Below are 18,994 nucleotides of genomic sequence, written 5' to 3'. Positions count from 1 at the left end.
GAAAAGAGGCAGCTATTTTCAGTTCAACAAGGGATGTGCCTATTGGTGCTCTAAGTTGTGCCACTGATGAGCGCAACCTGCTGCAAAGAAAAAAGACTGTTCCATTTCATTACCTTTAATCAGACTGAGTAGAAATCCCTCACTCAAGGATGTTATCTTAGAGAAACCTCAAGCTCTGCTGACAACTTGCTTGCCAAATGGATGTTGTATGAATTAAGTTTTGTGGCAGAGTGACAATGAAGATATTTATTTATTCACAATAGACATTCTAGAGATTCCCTCGATGATCAGCAAACTGTTACCAAAATGAGTTAGTGTAATTTCAAGCCAAAGTGTTATAAAGGGGAAAGGCTCCATAATGGGGAAAGGCTGTTACAATCCCTGAGTCTTCATTGTGTTGTACGCAATGAAGGGTCAGGCCCTTAATAGAAACGGAAAGGGAAATGGGGAGCTATTGTACAGAGAAACATGAACTTCTGTTTCTTTAAGGATATGCCAATCAAATGTTGAATTCTGATGACCCTGTATTTTTAATTCAAATGATTTTTGTTCCTGTTGGGGGAAATGACAAAGCACTTTTGGAATTGAGTCCTATTATAATTAGAAGAAAAAATATGAAAATATATTATGCAAACTTATGATGTTGCAATGACTGGAATAACAATAATATTTCTTGTGACAGTCGTGAACAACCTCTGTGTTGCTCTTCATCTCTCTGCCTTCCCCCTTCCATCTCTTCTGAATATAATGATTCTCAAAAGCATCAAATTCCATTCCTTCAGTATGTGAGACAGATACCAAACTGCAAAAAGTTCTAAAAATATGTTTATAGTTGGCAAAACAATACCTCGTGACCTGACAGTCTGGTTCTTTGTTGGAAACCTTGACATTATTATAATACCCTGAAGTATTAGATGTCCGACCATCTTAAATGAGCAGAGACTTTTTTTGTAACTAATATTTATTTCTGTGGTCCTAATAGAATGTGACAGGAAATCAATCAATTCCTCTTTTCTCAGCCTGCAAATGAGGGGTTTACAGACAGGACAAAGAACATGCCTTTTTAAAGGTTAATTTGCAAACTTTCTTAAAGAGCGTGGGTGGTGTGACAGATCACAAGAAGATATCAATATTTTAGGAGGCAGAAAAAGTTAATAACATTTATTTTGTGGCATTTGTATTTGAATCTTTATAACTATGCTTGTAGTGAGCTTCATTTTTCTGATTTAAATGTAGTTAGTTCTTCAAGGAACTATGAAGATAGTTGCAATCTAGGTTCTTTGTATGAAATATGAAATTATCTGACCAATATGTAATTCTAGCACTGATATTTGAAAGGCAGTTTAATAGAAAACTTGCAAAGAACTGACTTAAAAGGGAATCCTGTTTTGTTTGAAACTGCTCACCATTTTTTTTCAGTCAAAGCAATAAGTACATTGTTATGAGGAAAATGTAATTTTGACATTTGGAGAGGCAGCAGCATATTAGTGTTCCTAGTAAGCTTCATGATGTGGTTTGGCATACCCATCTCAACCTCAGCTGGCCTGAAAGACCACTTTGAGCACATCCTCAAAACCATGGTGATTTTTTTTTTTTTTTCCTGTTGTGTTTGTCATTTTTTTTTGGCAGTGTCTTAATTTAGAGAACTATGCTTATAGAATTTTAAAGGTATTTCATGACTGCATCCTGGAAGTGAAGGAAAAAGCTCTGTATAAGAAAACCTTACAGCTTCAAATGAGTTTTCATCTAGTCTTCAGGCAGAAACAGCTGTTACACTCTTTTGTTTGATGAAAATAAATACATAAGAATGTATATTTATCTCACTCCTTTACAAGACAAATTTTCATAAATTGTTGAAGAAGGGCAATCCATCTGCTCTTATCCAGTGAAATATTAACATCTCAGGATAACCTGTCTATGGTCCATGTGCCTTATAGTACCTTAGAGTTCAGTTAGTGTGAATTATGGGTATTTGTGTGGGGGTTTAATTATGAGCAGGATGTTTCACTGTTCCCCACTGGTCTGTTTTCACTTTCTTTTAAAATGGTGATTTTTTTGGCCCAAAATTAGGTTGGGCTTGTCACTTTCCATCTTGGCTTCTTAGCATATAGATATCTCGCCAGAGACTATATATGATTAAGTCTCTTCCAACTTCATTCCTAATTCAAAAGAATTCTACAGGCAAATTTTCTTACTATTTTCTGTATATAGATATCTGAGAAGTAGCAAAAGGGGAAAGCTACACAGAATATACATAAAGCTGAAAGTGATTAAAATATTAAAATAATTACCTCTTCTTGAGGCTTCAAAGCTGTCAAATAGGTTAATTCGCTGGATGTCATAGGTTAATGTGGTATTAGGCATCAATGTTCTGTTTCTATTAATGTTGGTGACTGCAAACTTAAAAGCCAGTTCTTCAACATTAACAGGTTCATTTTCCACAGTTTCAAATATTCCTCCTGTAGAAACAAAAGATAAATGGGAAGCGTTATTCATATCTTTGCTCATCACTATACATTTAAAAGGAGAAGAAAAGCAAATTCTGAGCAAAAAAGAAAAGAGTATTCATAGAAAAAAAGTTCAACCTTCAGTCCATGAGTCTATGATAAATGAAAACAGGTCATAAGTTTTATCCCTCATGTCACTACTCTGTGCAATAAATCCAATATTCTGTGCACCGGCTGAACTAATCTTTATGAAAGATGCTGCATATGTACTACTTTTCACAGCTTAAGATTCCTTTTATATCAGGAATATTCCCACTTCAAAGTGCACCGGATGTAGACTCCTAAGTATTCCTAGCCACTTGTGAATTTTTTGCTCTTAGAACTCAGTCATCTTTGGCACCCCTTATGTGGCATGGTTCATATTTGTACCATTTCTTTGGATATTGGTTTTAGCAGTGTCAGTCTAAAAGCACAGGCAAACAAAACTCCTGTGGTATAGGTGATATCTTTTACTAAACCATCTGAACAGTAGCAACAAAAAATTCTCTCTTTGCAAGTTTTTTGGGCCCAAATGTCTTTCCTCAGGCAAAGGAGAATTCAAAGACTGTAAAAGTTCTCCCAGATAGAAATGAAACTTCATCTTGCACAGAGGAGTTAAGGTGGTATGTTTCCCCTGGGTATAACAGTCCATTTTAAAAAAGGTTGCTTTGTGAGTATGCAAAGGAGGCATATGCACTAGGCAGAATCAAGCTTGTTACCCAGTGGTGTCTGAATGCAGGAGGATGCTGAATTTTGTTTCTATCTTGTTCAGCTGTGAAATGGCTAATTACGATATCTTCCATTTTTTTTCAGGGATATTGGTTTTAGCTGTGTTGGTTTAAAAGCTTTGGGGAAAAGGGGAGGGGGGGTTCCCCCCCCTTGAACAGGGGCTATACTTAGCTCTCCAACCCCCTCCTCAACCTCTATCCTTTCCGCCCCTTCCCCCTGACCCTGACTTACTTCCTCAGGGGCAGCTTGCAGGATAGGGTACTGGCTAGTCCATGGTGGGGGGTGCCTGCCTGTCAGTGAGGGGCTAAGAGGGCCTAAAAATAGCCTGGTGCCAGGAGAGCAGATAGGGAAAGCACAGCCCCAGGTCTAGGGCCAGTAGCTGGGCTTTCCAAGCCCTGGGGCTGCACTGGAAACTGTATAGAAGTTCAGTTAGATTGGTCTCTTTGGACCTGATCTAAAATAGACTACCTTGGAGGTACACTTAACTTGGATCAGGTCAGCCATTTTGGTTAGGGACAGACGTTCAAAATCCCTGAGCCTGAATTGATTCAGTCTTTGCAGGTTAGTCTAACGTAGCTAGGCTGAATCACTTTGTAAGTGTAAAGACATCCCAGAAATGCAGGCACATGCCTGCAGTGGTTTAGGCTAGAAGCCCAGGGGGGTGGGGAGATGCTAGAGCAGCCCTCCCTTCCCTCTCACAGGCCTGAGCTGAGGGGAGCTGGCTAGGCCCTGGCAGGATTAGGGAGGGGTTTCCCCCCTTCCTTGATATCAGAACACTTATCAGCACTTATCACCCCATCAGAAAACAAACAGCCTCTCTCATTAGTTCAATCTCTTCTTAAACAAACAAGAAAAAAAGGGACATTACCAGCTGAGCTTTGATTAGCTCTAAAAAGCCCTAAGCAGACACTACTGTCTGCCACAGCACAGACTGTAGCCAGCATGTGGTCTGCTAGCTAATGCTGAGGTGTCTGTGTAAGGCAGAGGGGATGAGGGATCCCTGCTTAAAAGGGAGTGGGGAGGGGAGGGGAAAGCAGAAAGAAATCAGGCAGACTGGAACTGACGGTGAACTTCTCTTTGGTTTTGGGGATCATTGTAACTCAAAACACTTCCTGCAAAGCATTCTCAGTTACAGCAGGGAGATGCACTTCTGTCTTCACCCTAAGTTAGATTGGGTGGCCATTTTTCATATGATCTAGTTTCCCCTTAATTTCCTTGAACATCTGTATGTACCCATAGATAGCATAGTGAGGTTGCTGTGCATGCATGTTTTTCCACTTGAGTGACTATCACTTCTTGAGTTTATTTCTAATTCTATTCGATGATTTTTTTTTTCCTGCTTCTGATTTCTAGACAGATGCTAGACAGTGGTGTTTCCTGTAAACTTGAGGAGAGATTTCCAGAAAAGGGTCTGTAAATGGTCCAGTTTCTGAAGACCTGATGAGCCTTCTGAAAACCAAGGGCATGTACTGGAGAAATGCGAAAAGGCTGGTGTGTTTCAAATAAACTGTCTTCCTTATATGGGCCATCTTCTCTCACTAACCTCCAGAGACTTTATTATGCCAACAACATATTCAGGCTTTCTGGGAGTCATGGGATATGATGAATGCATAATAAACACAGATAATTTTTAAAAAGCAGCTCCTCTATACAGCAATCTCCAGCTTCAGTACTTGATTTTGCAAGTATAATTTACTCATTTAGTGCAAGTCGCTAGAGAATTCTCTGTTACATGTTTTCCTATTTTGCCATGTGAAATTCAAGCCCCAGATATTGCTTTATATTTTCTGATCCTCCAAATGTATTCTGCTAATGTACTGCAATCTCTTGCAATTTTGATGTCACCAATATAGGAATAGTGCAGTCGTTAGCTGACAATCAGGAAATGGAAACACAGAGTGGAATTAAGACCTGCTTTGAATCTTAACTCAACAGTAAAAACACTAAAAGCTATCAAAAGCAAGATGGCAATATAATCTATTGCTATAGCTACTCTTTTTGAATATGCAACATTATCTTAACTTTCACTTATTAACATGTAATAATACCTTATCATATTTTAAGCAATTCTCTTACTTGCTCCATGAACTGCAGGTTTACGTTACAAATGCACAGTTATTTCAAATCTTAGAATCTTTTTCACAATAAAAAAATTACTGACTAGTTTACCTATCCCTTTTAAATGATTTACCCACCTTCCTCTCGCCTATTGAAAATCCTTCTCCTAAGGATCATAATACCATTTTGTTGGTCTCATGTTAGGCTGGTACAACTGGTTGACTGCAGTGGTAGTGCTAATCTTTTCCCCAAAAGTTTTGTAGTTTAGTGAAACCATATTTCCTCTAGATGAGCAAGAAACACGTGAAAACTGTTTAGCTAACTCCCCAGTAATTCTGTGAACAAACCAGTCCAGCCGCATTGCCTCTTACGTTGCCCTGTTTATGTAGCACAGGTTTATATACAAGTTGCAATATAGAAGCAACTGAAAAGGAAGCCTTATAATGAGTAGTGTTAGGTAACCATAGTAATAGCCCCACTATAAATATATTGTTTTTGTCTCTGAACCTGTTCCTGAACAGAGTTTATTCCATGGCAACATAATGACATAATCTCTATAGCTAGTATGCCTTCTTTATTAGTGCCTTTTTATTGTGGTTTCTTTTAAATCAACACAAAAAATAATTCTCCATCTTGCTTGCTGAATATTATCCTATACTTCCGTAACTTTAGTTTGCAGGAATTCTTTACTCATCCTTGAGTTGCTTTTTACCCCAAGGGCACAACAACAAATGTCAGTACCTTCTAGGCCCAGATGCAGAGGAACACAGGAGAGATGCTATACAAATATTTTCATTGCCCTTATCCCCATTGTTATGACCCTGTCACTTGCAGAACACTTTTTTGCAAGTATTCTTACTACAGGATTTGCTTTTGTGCTGGAATAGGACATCTCTATTTACCCAGCTCTTGTTGCTACATTGGATCTGTACAGAGAGAATCTGAAACAAGTTTATGGTAAAGTCTATAGCTTAAACCATGTATTTTTTTTTTATTTTTTTTTTCAAATATTTTACCTGAAAAGAGAAATTACTCCTAATAGTTTATAGGAGGGGTGACCAACCTGCAGCACAGATGCCATACATGGGAAGTGCAGCATTTGTGGGAGGCACACAACAAATTGAGGAGAGGACGAGCACCGCAGTGGCGTATAAGACAGGGAGCAGAAAGCAAAGCAGCAGACTGGACAGGGAGCAGAAAGATGAGAAGTAGCTAGGAGAAGGGATTGGGAAGGGTGTGAAGCTAACTTGTGGCATGCCTGCCAGAAAGGTTGGCCCTTGCTGGCTTATAAGTACTACAGTAGTCACTTATGCTTGCTTTTACATAGCATTGTTTTGGCCTTCTATAAAATGTCCAAGAAACTAGAGACTGACTTGGCAATGGAAAAATATCACATTCTAAGAACATGGATGAAAATCTCAGAACTGCAGTATGATATAGTGGGCAAAAACTAAAGAAAGTTGTCTGTGAAGTATCTTCTACTTAAAAATAAAAAAAAAAAAAGAATAAAAAGCAAATCCAATCTAGTATATAATATTTCAATTACATATTTTAGGTATGTCTTTATGTACACTACATTTTTACATTATACTACTAAAAAATTGTTGGCATTGCATATGAGATGCTTTTATTTGTACATTTATCAATCTCTGAATCCCTTCAAGTATTAGAAGTGGACATGCCATCAATGAGTGTGTGTGTGTGGTGTACTTATATAAGGACGAGGATGTTGAATTAAGCTAACTGAATATGCATAGCCATTACAAACCGGACACTTTTTTTCACCTGGGAACCGGTCTTAACTCATAGATCTAATCTTATCAAGGCAATCTAGCAACTCTGACTGGAATGGTTTTTTGTGGGGGGGGTGTTCCTTTTTTTGAGCAGGAACAAGATGCCCTCAATCATCTTGACATGTACTTTGTCTACACTTGTATTAAACCATAAAAATGATATGATTATTTGTTGGGTAAGATGCTACTCAGTGAGAGTAATGGTACAAACGTGGGATCCTTTTTAGACCACTTTGATCACTAGTGACTAGGGTGATATTTATTTTTCATTTAGTGATCTGAATATAACCCTTTTTCTATTTGACTAAGCTTTTATTAGTCTACCTTTAAAAGTGATATTGAAAAAAAATCTTGATATTTATACAGTTGATTTCTGTTTATTCCTGAAGAAACAATTGTGTTTATTTTGTTCAGGGAGAGATTCTGATAATCTCCTAAGGTCCCTTCCAGCCCTAAACTTCTGTGAATTTATAAACTTGGCAGGTTATTCACTTCTTCCCATATGTAGGTGATAATTTAAAATCCCATTTTTGTAAGGTTCAAGTGAAAAGAGAAAGAGAAGATTATGATGAAGAGCCAGTTTAGTATCAGTTGTTACATTTAAATATTAACTGTACAACACGGATTAACCAGAACATTGTAAAAGGTGAAAAAAATAAGTAAGGATATAAATGATACTCTTGAAATTAAGCAGTTAACAGCAAAAATGAATATAACTGCTGATTTTCAAAAGGGTGGGAAGTTTGAAGTCAATGCATATGAATGTAAATTGTTTGAAAGCTCCCCAGTTAAACTCCAGTGAGCGAGATCAAAGCAACCTTTCTTCCTCTAATCCTCAGCCTAACCAGAAGATGAGCTGTTGTAACTCAAGGGCTGCACTAAAACAAAAGCATTGCAGCATTCCCCTTGGAGCTATCTCATGAGCTTCTTGGACACTATTGTTGTTCTTCTCTACATGTGCTGTCATGCTTGGACTACAAGAAAGCAGATGACATCCAAGGCTGGCACTACTTGATCCCCTTATAAGGAGGGATCCCAAATGCCCTGAACTGACAGCTCTTTATCAGCTCCGTACTGCCAGAACTGCATAAAGCAAATGACGTGGGGTCTAGCATTTTGTCCTACGTCTCTAAAATTATATTTATTCCTTAGATAGATGTAGGAAACAATGTCTTTTAATCATTCACATCATGAGCTGATGTGTCATAGAGTTCAAGAAATACTTTTATTACTGGGTATATGAAATATTCACTTGTCAGCAGTAGGGAGGAAGAAACTGATGTCTGTTTGCCAACAGGAGCTCTGGTGGCAGTGAAAAGTCTAAGCTATTCAAAGAGGAGGAGTAACTGAATATAAACTGAAGTGATGAACAAGACACAGGGTATCAGTCCCTCTTCTCCCTTGGAGTAAAAAATGAAATGTCAAAAATATTAAAGAACACTGGGGTAAGCAACCTGAAAGCTGTGCCATGTAGCTCAGATGGTTTGGGCATGGTCCTCTGAAGGCCAAGGCCAAGGTCATGGGTTAGATCTTCATGTGGGCTGAATCTTTACCTTGAATGTCAGAGAGGTATTAAATAGGGAATTGATTACTCTAGAAGTAAGATGCATAGCACATACTTCTGCTGCTGTCAGAGACAGGATACCGGATTAAAGGGACCAGTGTTCTGACCCAGTATGGAACTGTAACAGGGGGCCTTCCTGTGTCCAATTAGAAGTTGGCCTGCCCACCTATTTCTGGGCTAACCACCTGCCTCTCTCTCCTGCCATGCCTTGATGGAAAATGATTAAGATATCACCCAGGCAGGAGGCTGCCCCTTTCCTCACTGCACTCTTCTCCCTTTTGGGTGTGCCCCTCCTCCAGAATGTTTGCCTACACAGAACCTGGCCTCACTTCAAGGGCCAGTCAGAACCCCAGGTCCCCGGGCATCTCTTGTGGTGGGCCCCCAGCCCTTTTGACCCTTCTGGTCTTGGCCCCAGCATTGACCAGTCGAGGGGACCCTCAAGTCAGGCTTCTGAGCAACTAGCCCACACTCTCTTATATGGGTCCACCTTCTCGGGCCCTACTACAGAGTTATGCACCTGGTTGTGGTGGATGCAGTTATTAAGGCAGCCCGACCCACCTTTCACTGGGATGGTTACTGGCCTGGCATTCCTTGGGGGCTGTCCTGCCACAAACAGCCCCATCAAGCTACCCATTCCCGGAAGGGTGCAGTTTCAAGTCATGCCGAGGACCAGAAGCCTCCAAACCATCCCCATAAGCTCCTGCCCTTACCTCCAAGGCTAGATCCACTATACCTAGAGCAGCAGAGCTCATCAGGGAGATGTTTCTTCCCTTATGACTGGTCACAAACTGACCCTTCCAGCACAGAGAGCTGAGCATTCAATGGCTGCCCTCATCAGGCACCTGCCCTCGCCCTGGCCTAACCCCTAAAGTGGCAGGCACCAACAGTGCCCTGCCACAAGCACTTATGTTTTTAGATGCAAAAGTCTCTCAGCAAATAAATCTGTCTCTATCTAGTGAGCTAATCATGGGCTAAGACAGATTTGGGGAAAACCGCTCCCCTTACCCCTTCTTTAGATCAAGTTCTATGCCCGCAAGTGCTCTACAAATATTTCAGTCTAAGAAAGTAGAGTGTCTGAGAGACTGGAGATGGGACTATGCTTGTTTTGTATTGCTGATTGCAAATCTAGCCCTAATCAGTAACAACTAAAAGTTATTGAGTTGATAAATGGCTGTTATTGATCTGTCTGGTTTGTAGTGAACTAACCGCTATATTGTAAAAAACCCCACTTTGTTCCAACTTCTTTGACACAAGACAATTTGAATAGGCAAGATGGGGCAATCAGGTATTTGCTCATAGATCTAAAGTATACATATAAGACAAAGCTGGCATGTCTGGACTTTTGCAATCGCTTCTCTCCTATCTTATAGTTCAACAAGGGATCCATCTGACACTTTCAAGTGACGATTTAACTTTCAGAAATGTTTTTAAAAGCTGTGTTCCACTTATCAAAATCATAGAAAATAGAGGTCTAGGGACCTGGAGCGTCTATCCTATTTATCTTCCCACACTAAGGCTAGATCCGCTATACCTAAACACTTCTGACAAATATTTGTCTAACATCTTCTTAAGAACCTCCAATAATAAAGATTCCACAACTATCCAAAGCAATCTATTGTAATGCTTATCTACCCTTATTGTTAGAAAAAATGTTCCTAATGTCTAACCTATGTCACCCTTTCTTCAGTTTAGGTGCATGACTCCTTATTCTATCCCAGGTGGACCTGAGAACAGATGATAACCTTGCTCTGTACAGCAGCCTTCTATATTTTCTCACCCCCATATATAATATGTATCTTTTTTAAAGAGGCATGGTGAAGGGGAAAAAATATATGTTCCTTGCAGAAGCCCAGTAGCAGTAGGTAGGGAGCTCCACCTGCTCCCAGCCTGGTGAAGTGGAGGAGGCCCACAGACCAACTTGGTGCATTAACTCCAAGGTCACATTCTGGGTCCAGATTGGTGCACTGAGTCTGGCCTTGTGCCACCTCCTAGGCTACGTGATGATTCCAACCCTGAAGCATGGCTCTGGGGCTGCATGTTGGGTCTGACCCCACACGCAGGTCCCAGCTGCACGCAAACCCTGGGTGTCAGCACAATTTGGCATGCAGGGTCACATCAACCAGTTACGGCACTCCCCATAGGTTTGGAAATTTAGCAGCAGGGCAGTGGTGTCAATGTTAATTGCCATGGCTTCCAGTGCTGCAGAGAGAAATGATTTTATCCCAGGACAAAGTATAATCATTCAGACATCCATGTCCAATGTCTCAGAATAAATCCTATAAAGGTTCACAGGATAAGAAGTACTAACAGTTTATTGTGTGATATCACTAAGTACATCTGGATAGCTATCCTGGGATTACATCATTGAATCAATGGTAGAAAACTGGCAGTGCATTCACATGTTCACAAAACCCTGATCAGAAGGGTGATGTGTGTACACACCAGTCCCAGGGTATTTTAGTTTTGGGACAAACCCACAGACAAATGCAATGTCTGTTCCTAGCCTAAGAAATAATAATCATCTTTAACACGTACCAAGCCAGATTTAGAATCGGTATAAGAGAGTACATCTCTGCTAATTTAAGTAAGAGTAAGAGATTTGAAGTGCTTTAGAGTTTTTCTGGGATCTGTTTGATAGCCGTGTTGGTCTGAGACAAAAAGAAATACAAACCGCTAAAACCCTTTTTTTACAATCTTTGATTTCTCCTCAGCCTGAAGAAGGCTTCCTGAAAGCTCGCAAAGAGAGAGATTTTTTTTTTTTGCTAATTTTTAGTTGGTCTAAAAGCAAGAGCTTTATATTTCTTACAGTTGTGCTTTCCTTTGTCATGTCTTTGTGTGACAAGGTATTTAGTAGAACTGACAGATTTGTTGAATCTGAGCCATTAGTCTGAGTACCTGTGCTACCCAAACCCCTGTTTTACAGCTGGTTTGCTGTAACTAGTTTGTCTGTTTTCTGTGCCATTTGGTGGAAGCTACATCTCATAACTTAAACCTGAGTGAAACAGATTAAAGATTACAGTGGTTTAGTTTTACTATACTGGATTTATATAGGAGGATCCAGACAAAATGGTTATACCAGTTCAACTGATGAGTTCTCCTAAGTGTTTGCACCCCCACCTCATCCCTTTTGAAACAGTCTGGTGCTTTGTATATTCACAGTCCTAGTCGTGTGACAGTTCCTTTGAAGTGGGAAAGTATTACCACCCCCATTTTATGGAAGGGGAGTGCTAGGAGCTGGATCAGGGGTGGGCAAAATACGGCCTGCGGGCCAGATCTGGCCCACCAGACACTTTCATCTGTCCCACAGCACCCCCCAACCAATTGCATCCCACCCAGCCCTTCTACCCACAAGGGTGGGAGTGAGACACCTGTGTGTACAACCCCACAACATAACCAACTGGCCCTCACTCCCTCCCTCTTGGGCAGAAGGGCTCTGCCCAGCCAGGCAGCTTCTGGGTGTGGCTCCTGCTGCAGCCAAAACCTACTCACTTGGGGCAGCAGGTAGGGAAGTGGTGGGGCTGGTGGAGGGGTGTAGTTGCAGCTGTGCGGAAGCAGCAGCAGTGTGGAGCCTGCACCTAGAGGGGTGATAGGAGTGTGGAGCTCAGCTGGGCAGGGTGTGGACAGAAGGGTGGGGGGTGTAGGGACCCCTCACACATTTCCCCCATGGCATGCAGCCCCCACTGCCTGGCAGCAGCAACAGGTGGGGGAGGTCACAGCACTCATGCCAAGTGCAGGCACCTGGTGGGGCATGGCTTTGACCAGCACTGCACAGGGGGAGGGAGCAGAGCCTGCTCTATCACTGGGGCTCCATGCCACATGCCTGCAACTCCAACACTCACAGAGGGGGGAACCCCACATTGGAGCCTGCTGCCTCCCCCATTCCCTGCTGTGCAGGTCCCTGCACTCTGCCTCGCACTCCCCCACACTCTGCCAACTACCCAGACATCTACTGGGAGGAGTGCTCAACCAGCTTGGATCAATCACGATCCTTCCTGACCAGCACTGAAGAACTTTTTTTGACTCAGGAGGTGTACAGGCCAATTAGAGGCAATGCAGTTCTTGACCTGGTGACCTGGTGACCAACTTAAACGTAGAGGGATGCCTAGGTGACAGTGACCATGAAATCATTACGTTCACGGTCTGTTGCAAGGCTGACAAAACAGATACCAAGCTCAAAGTTTAGACATAAAAAATGCAAATTTTAATAAGCTCCGGTCACTAGTAGAGAATGCCCTGAGACGCCAAGGACCATAAGTAAAGGGAGCACGAGAAGAATGGTCGTTCCTTATGGATACAATCCTTAAAGCTCAGAAAAAATCTATTATGGAGAAAAAGTAGCAAAAGGGTCAAAAAACCCTCTTGGCTAAGCAGGGAAGTTGCAGCCCTCCTACAGAAAAAGAAAGAGGCATACAAACAATGGAAGCTTGGGACAGCCTCTAAGAAAGACTACTTGACAATGACCCACATTTGTAGAAACCAGATTAGGCAAGCTAAGGCAGAAACTGAACTAAAACTAGCTACAGGAATCAAGGACAACAAGAAGTCCTTCTTTAGCTACACAGGGAGTAAAAAGGAAACTAATGGGAGTGTGGGGCTGCTGCTCAATCCCTCAGGATATCTGGTCACTACGACTCAGGAAAAAATGGAATTCCTAAATGACTACTTTGCCTCAGTCTTTCACAAGACCAAGGGGAACAACATGCCAGGTAGGGCACAGAACGAGCAGAGAGGGATTGACACTGTTCCCACCATTGCCATGGAACTGGTGTACAATCAGTTAAAGAAATTAGACACACATAAATCAGCAGGGCCAGATGAACTCCCCTCAAGAGTGCTGCAAGAGTTGACCAAAGTAATTGCAGAGCCCCTGGCAAAGGTCTTTCAAAAATCATGGGCCTCTGGAGAAATCCCAGAGGACTGGAAGAGGGCCAGTGTTGTGCCCATCTTCAAGAAGGGGAAGTGTGAAGACCTGGGAAACTGCAGGCCAATTAGCTTAACTTCTATTCCAGGGAAAATCCTAGAAACATTCATCGAAGAGGCTATATGTGACAAACTTGCAGAAGGCATGATACTGAATGACAGCCAGCATGGCTTCGTCGTGAGTAGGTCTTGTCTGACCAACCTCATTTCTTTCTATGATCAGGTGACTCGTCACCTGGATGAGAGAAAAGCTGTTGACATCATATACCTCCACTTCCAGAAAGCCTTTGACCTGGTATCCTATGAGGTACTGATCAGAAAACTGGAAGATATCGGGCTCAACTGCAGGACCATCAAGTGGGTGTGAAACTGGTTGCAGGATAAGACACAGAGAATCGATCAGTGTCATCCTGGTGAGATGTGGGCAGTGGAGTACCCCAGGGGTAGGTACTTGGCCCAGTGCTGTTCAATATCTTCATCAACAACCTGGGTGAGGAGGTGAAAAGCCCATTGGCCAAGTTTGTGGATGATGCCCAGATATGGGGTTGTGCAGACACACCCACAGATAGGCTGCAGATACAAGCAGACCTAGACAGGATGGCACGTTGGGCAGAACAGGACCAGATGAGGTTCAACGTAGAGAAATGCAAAGTGCTGCATCTGGGAAGGAAGAACCCCCAGCACACCTAAAGGCTGGGCACCGCTAACCTGACCAGCACTACAAATGAAGGAATCTGGGGGTAACAATAGACCCCGGCATGAATATGATCCGGCGATACAACACAGTAGCCACTAGGGCCAATAAAACTCTGGCATGCATCAATCAATGCATCTCCAGTAAATCCAAAGAAGTGGTTCTCCCACTTTACTCAACACTGGTGTGGCTGCAGCTAGAGTATTGCGTCCAGTTCTGGGCACCGCCCTTCAACAAGGATGTGCTAAAGCTCCAGAGGGTCTAGAGAAGGGCCACCCGCATGATCAGGGACTTGCATGGCAAGCCATATGAGGAGAGGCTGAGGGATCTTGGACTCTTCAGCCTAAAGAAAAGAAGGCTGAGAGGGGCTCAGTGAACACCTGTTCACCAGGGCACCCTGGGGGAAAACTAGTAACAATGACCACAAACTCCTGGAAGATAGTTTCAGGCTGAACATTAGGAAAAACTTCTTTACAACTAGTGTCCAGACTATGGAACAAGCTCCCCCCAGAGGTGGTGCAATCATCTACACTAGAGGTCTTCAAGAGAAGCCTGGACGGTCACCTGGCTGGGGTTGTCTGACCTGCTCATGCAGGGGGACTGGACCCAATGATCCTATGATTCTAGGAGTGGAGGGAGCTCTGCTCCTGCTTCCCCGTGGAGTCCAGCGTGGGGCTTCCTCCATGGGAATGCAGGAGCTGCAAACATGCAGCACAGAGCCCCTTCAACAGAAATAGCCAGTGACCCCTTCCACATCTACTTCAGGTTCATTGACTTCCCCTTCCAGGCCCTGCCAAATTTGACTCCTGCCTTACCATTCCTTCAGTTCTCTTCCTCCCAACTTCATTCTGTCAAAGGTGCTTGACGTGGTTCTCCATTCATTGTTTATCTTTGTGTTCAAGCCTTGTTCTGGACAGCCCATCATACTTGAAACTCTCTGTTTTTGCAACTCTCCATATCTTGGCCCTCTTCTCCTGTTTTGGGTTGTTCAGAAAACCCTGCAAACCTTTGTCCATTTCCACATAAGCCCCGTTCAAACAATTCAAAGCTGTAACAAAAAAATGATGGACTTCGAAGATACAGGTCAAAATGTGCTATGCTTCTTGCCAATTCAGGCTACTTTTTGTGACTCTCCCTTCTTCCCTGTGTTTATTTTCCTGACACTTCCCACATCAAAAGTTGTGCAAAATGTTTACAACAAAATGGAATAATGTGTTTAAGTTCTTCCTACTTTTTAGATTCATTATAGAATCTTACTTTGTTCAGATTCATGACCTGAGGCTTGGCAGGGCATCATGGTTTGTAACTAAATGTCAAATCCACCAAGTGGCAAGGATTGGATCCTTTGTAAGAAGGATCACTGAACCCTCTGTAAATTCAAGCCCATCAGGTTTCACACTGTTGTAGTTGAGCTCTACTAGTAAATAAATACTCAAGTTGACAATGCGTGTATTTTCAGGACTACAAACTGAGGGCCATATTTGGGTGTGCATGTAAAGCTTGCTTCCGCATCCCTAAAGTCTATGGGGGCTTTGCCATTAACTTTAAATGAATGCAGGATAAGTACTTGTGCTGTTTTGATAGCTTACAGAATTGGCTTGATTTGGAGCTTGCTCTCATAGGGACTCAGCCCTTGTGCTATTTTCATGCAACATGGTTAGTGTTTAATTACCCCGTATTGGAACATTGGTAGAAATCGTATTTAAAATTCAGACCTAGTGCAAACAGGTGCAACTCCTTTGACTACGAAGGAGCTGCAACCACTTAAACCAGGTCTGGAAATAGCCCGCAGTGAATAAGAGCTATTTACAGATTGAACTAAAGAATGCAGAAGGAGAAAGTCATCTTGGTATGTAAATGGTGAAATACCTTTTCATCCAAAATATTCTCTTTGAGAGTCAAGTCTCAGCTTTTTATAAATCTCTGCATGCTAGCAAGGTACAGCTCTCAGGTAGACTTTCATCCTTTGGAAAGCACACTGAACAGGGCATTTTATAAAAAAAAAAAAGTCATACTTATTAAGATACAAATATTCACCTTTTCCACTGGGATCTATTTGAATTAAGCCTGCAAGTTTGGAGGTATTTCCCAAAGGCTCAGCTGATATGATACATGTTCTAGAATTTCTAAGTAATGAACTTTGTTTTAAAGGTTAGCTGACCTGATTTACTCATCTCTGATACTGAAATGGCAGTGCTTACCACAAGTTAAAGGATCATTTTAGAAGTGTTAAATCGGTGTTTGGCTGGAAGCATAGAAAGAGAGCGAATTGAAACTTATACTCTTAAATATATAAACTTACACAATATAAATTTAGACTTTTAAATATTTTAATTTCTGCCTTATTTCCTATTCTCCCTCACCCCCTACCAAGTTCTTTCAGCCTTTCCTCATGTGTTGTGTGTTCTAAATCTTTCAGTCATTTTGATTATTCTTCCAATTAAACTGACTCTGTGTGTGTGGAGGTGGGGGGGTGGGGGTGGTACCAGGGGGAGACGGTATTTTTGCCTCTAACAATACCATGGGGCTGAGCTGGAACATGTGTTTCCCCAGGAACAAGTAGCAGGGACACACCTTGTGCCCGGGGAACACCCATGCCATGCTCGCTCTGGCATGGTTGTTCCCTAGGGACAAGGTGTGCTGCTGCTACTTGTCCCGGGGATACACATGTTCCCACATGGAAGGGAGGCTGGGGCCAGCAACTGCTACTTGTCCCTGGATCTCCTGGGGTGAACCCCCCCAACCCCCGTGCTGCAAAGTAGCAGTGCAAGGAATGCCAGCATGTGCAGTGTGTGGTGCTGCAAACGGGTCTGTGGCACCACACACCGCACATCCATGCTCATCTGGATGTGCATGCTGTTTTTCCATTATTGCCTCATAGCCTTTTTTTGTCAAGGACAACATTATGACCCAAAGTCTACTGAAATACATGGGTATCTCTCCTCTGATTTTTTCAAAAGGATTTTGGATCCGCCTCAGAGAATGTAGGGGATCTCTCCCTCCAGACTTATAAGCATTTTACTCTAGTTCATTTGCTAGTTTGAAGAATAAACAACCTGCTGGTTTCTCTTTTAAATATTTCAAAGCAATAGTGCATATTTAAAAGCACAATATCTTTTTTATATGCATATCTTAGTAGGAGGATTTCCATTTGAGGTGGATGGATAGGACTTGACACATTAATTACTAAGCTTGTAGTGGACCACAGTTCCCTTATGAGAGACAAAAGGGGAAAAGGAGAGGTGGAAGAAAGAAATAAGAGAAGAATCATATGAAAAATGAGGTGTTAAAACAGTGATTCTGAACCAGGAAGCAGGATCAGAACTGGAGAGCCTTTCAAGGGTGTACAGGGTGTCATGGAAAGTTAGCGCTATTAGGTTTACAAACAGGATTCACAAGAAAAGCCCAGTGATTTCAAATAGGAATTCACAGGGTTAAAAACATTCAGACCTGTTGTGGTTTACCCAAGTTCTTTGTAACAGAGTAATTTCTCTCTCTTATTTTTCTCTAAGCAAAACATGAGTGAAAATTAAGAATTGGCATCTTCCAAGGGATGCCTAATGCCTAAGGAGGTTGAGAGCCACTGTATTAAATTAACAAAATGGTTAATACACATAAAGGGGGAAGAACTGTACACAATTAAGTAAGAAGGAAGAAAGAATATAAAGCAAAAAGATTAAAGGCTTTCATCCTGAACCAATGAAGTTGAACATTATGCTAATTATTTCTAGTGGACTGGCCTCAAAATGGAGAATGATTGATTAAAGAATATAGCAAGATTTTTTTGCTGGTACTGAGCACTTGAACATATGTAATTATTCATTGAATATCATTTCATCCAAGTAACTAACTACCTCAGTCAAAAAGGCTGGAGTCCCCTTGTGGAAAATGGTGATAGAAATTTTAAGTTGTGGATTTTGGGCACTATTTCTTAGCGGAGCTGCCTGCTTGCAATAGGACCCATAACTTTGCAAACTGGGCATGTCTTTACAATTACTATATGGCCATTAAAGACCTTATACATTCCAGAAAAGAGGTAATCAATACTATATGTGCAGCTAGTGCAGTTTTTCTTGGCATTGCAGAAGGCTCTCAGAAGAATTAAAGTATATATTTTGTTAGAATGAGGGCACGCATGAGGATGTAACTAGAGGTAGAAAACAGTCCTAAAATTCTTTGTTCAATGGAAATTAAAAATGAAGTACAAAACTCTGACCTCAGCTATGACCTTTTTCAGGACCCGACTCTTTATTATGTTGTTAGAGTAAAGGCAGATTTCACAAGGCTTACCTACATTTTGCTCTGAAATATTTGTTCGTTAAAAATTTTGGTTGTTGAACAAATATGACAGTTTCCTCTTTGAAAAACTGTAAAAAAAAATGCTTGAGTATCCACTAAACAACATTACCTCTGTCTGTAAAGCACTGAGAATGTAAGGATTTTATTAAAGCTGACAAAATCTGAACTTTCCCTGGAAAGACATAGATAAGCTCAGCTCACAGATTTTTTTCAGGTAATAAATCCTTTTCAAAAGAAGGTAATGGTGCGGGTGGAAAGAGTAACTCTTACCTTCTTGTACCTTTTTTATTCCTCTTTCCTCCAAAATCCATCATAATAATTCCTTTGATTATAGTGACATTTATTATAAGGAAATTATTATTTTTGGTTTCTCTGCTGGTGAACACCAACAAGTTATCAGCTTGCAGGCTCCAAAAGAGTTTTCCTTATAGATTATTATGGACTGTGTACA

General features: G+C 41.6%; 1 protein-coding gene across 1 annotated transcript in view; it reads right to left on the bottom strand.

Annotated features, from left to right (window-relative positions):
• GRIK1 (glutamate ionotropic receptor kainate type subunit 1) overlaps window positions 1-18,994 on the bottom strand; it is a 257,589-nt gene that overhangs the window by 111,467 nt on the left and 127,128 nt on the right. The window contains exon 2 of the mRNA XM_025201340.1: window positions 2,292-2,459. Coding sequence (XP_025057125.1) covers window positions 2,292-2,459 — 168 coding nt within the window. The remainder of the gene's footprint in view (window positions 1-2,291; window positions 2,460-18,994) is intronic.

The sequence above is a fragment of the Alligator sinensis genome, unplaced genomic scaffold (assembly GCF_000455745.1).
Source record: "Alligator sinensis unplaced genomic scaffold, ASM45574v1 scaffold373_1, whole genome shotgun sequence".
Taxonomy (NCBI): domain Eukaryota; kingdom Metazoa; phylum Chordata; order Crocodylia; family Alligatoridae; genus Alligator; species Alligator sinensis.
The sequence above is the reverse complement of the archived record's forward strand: the minus strand, read 5'-3'. Positions and strand labels throughout refer to the sequence as shown.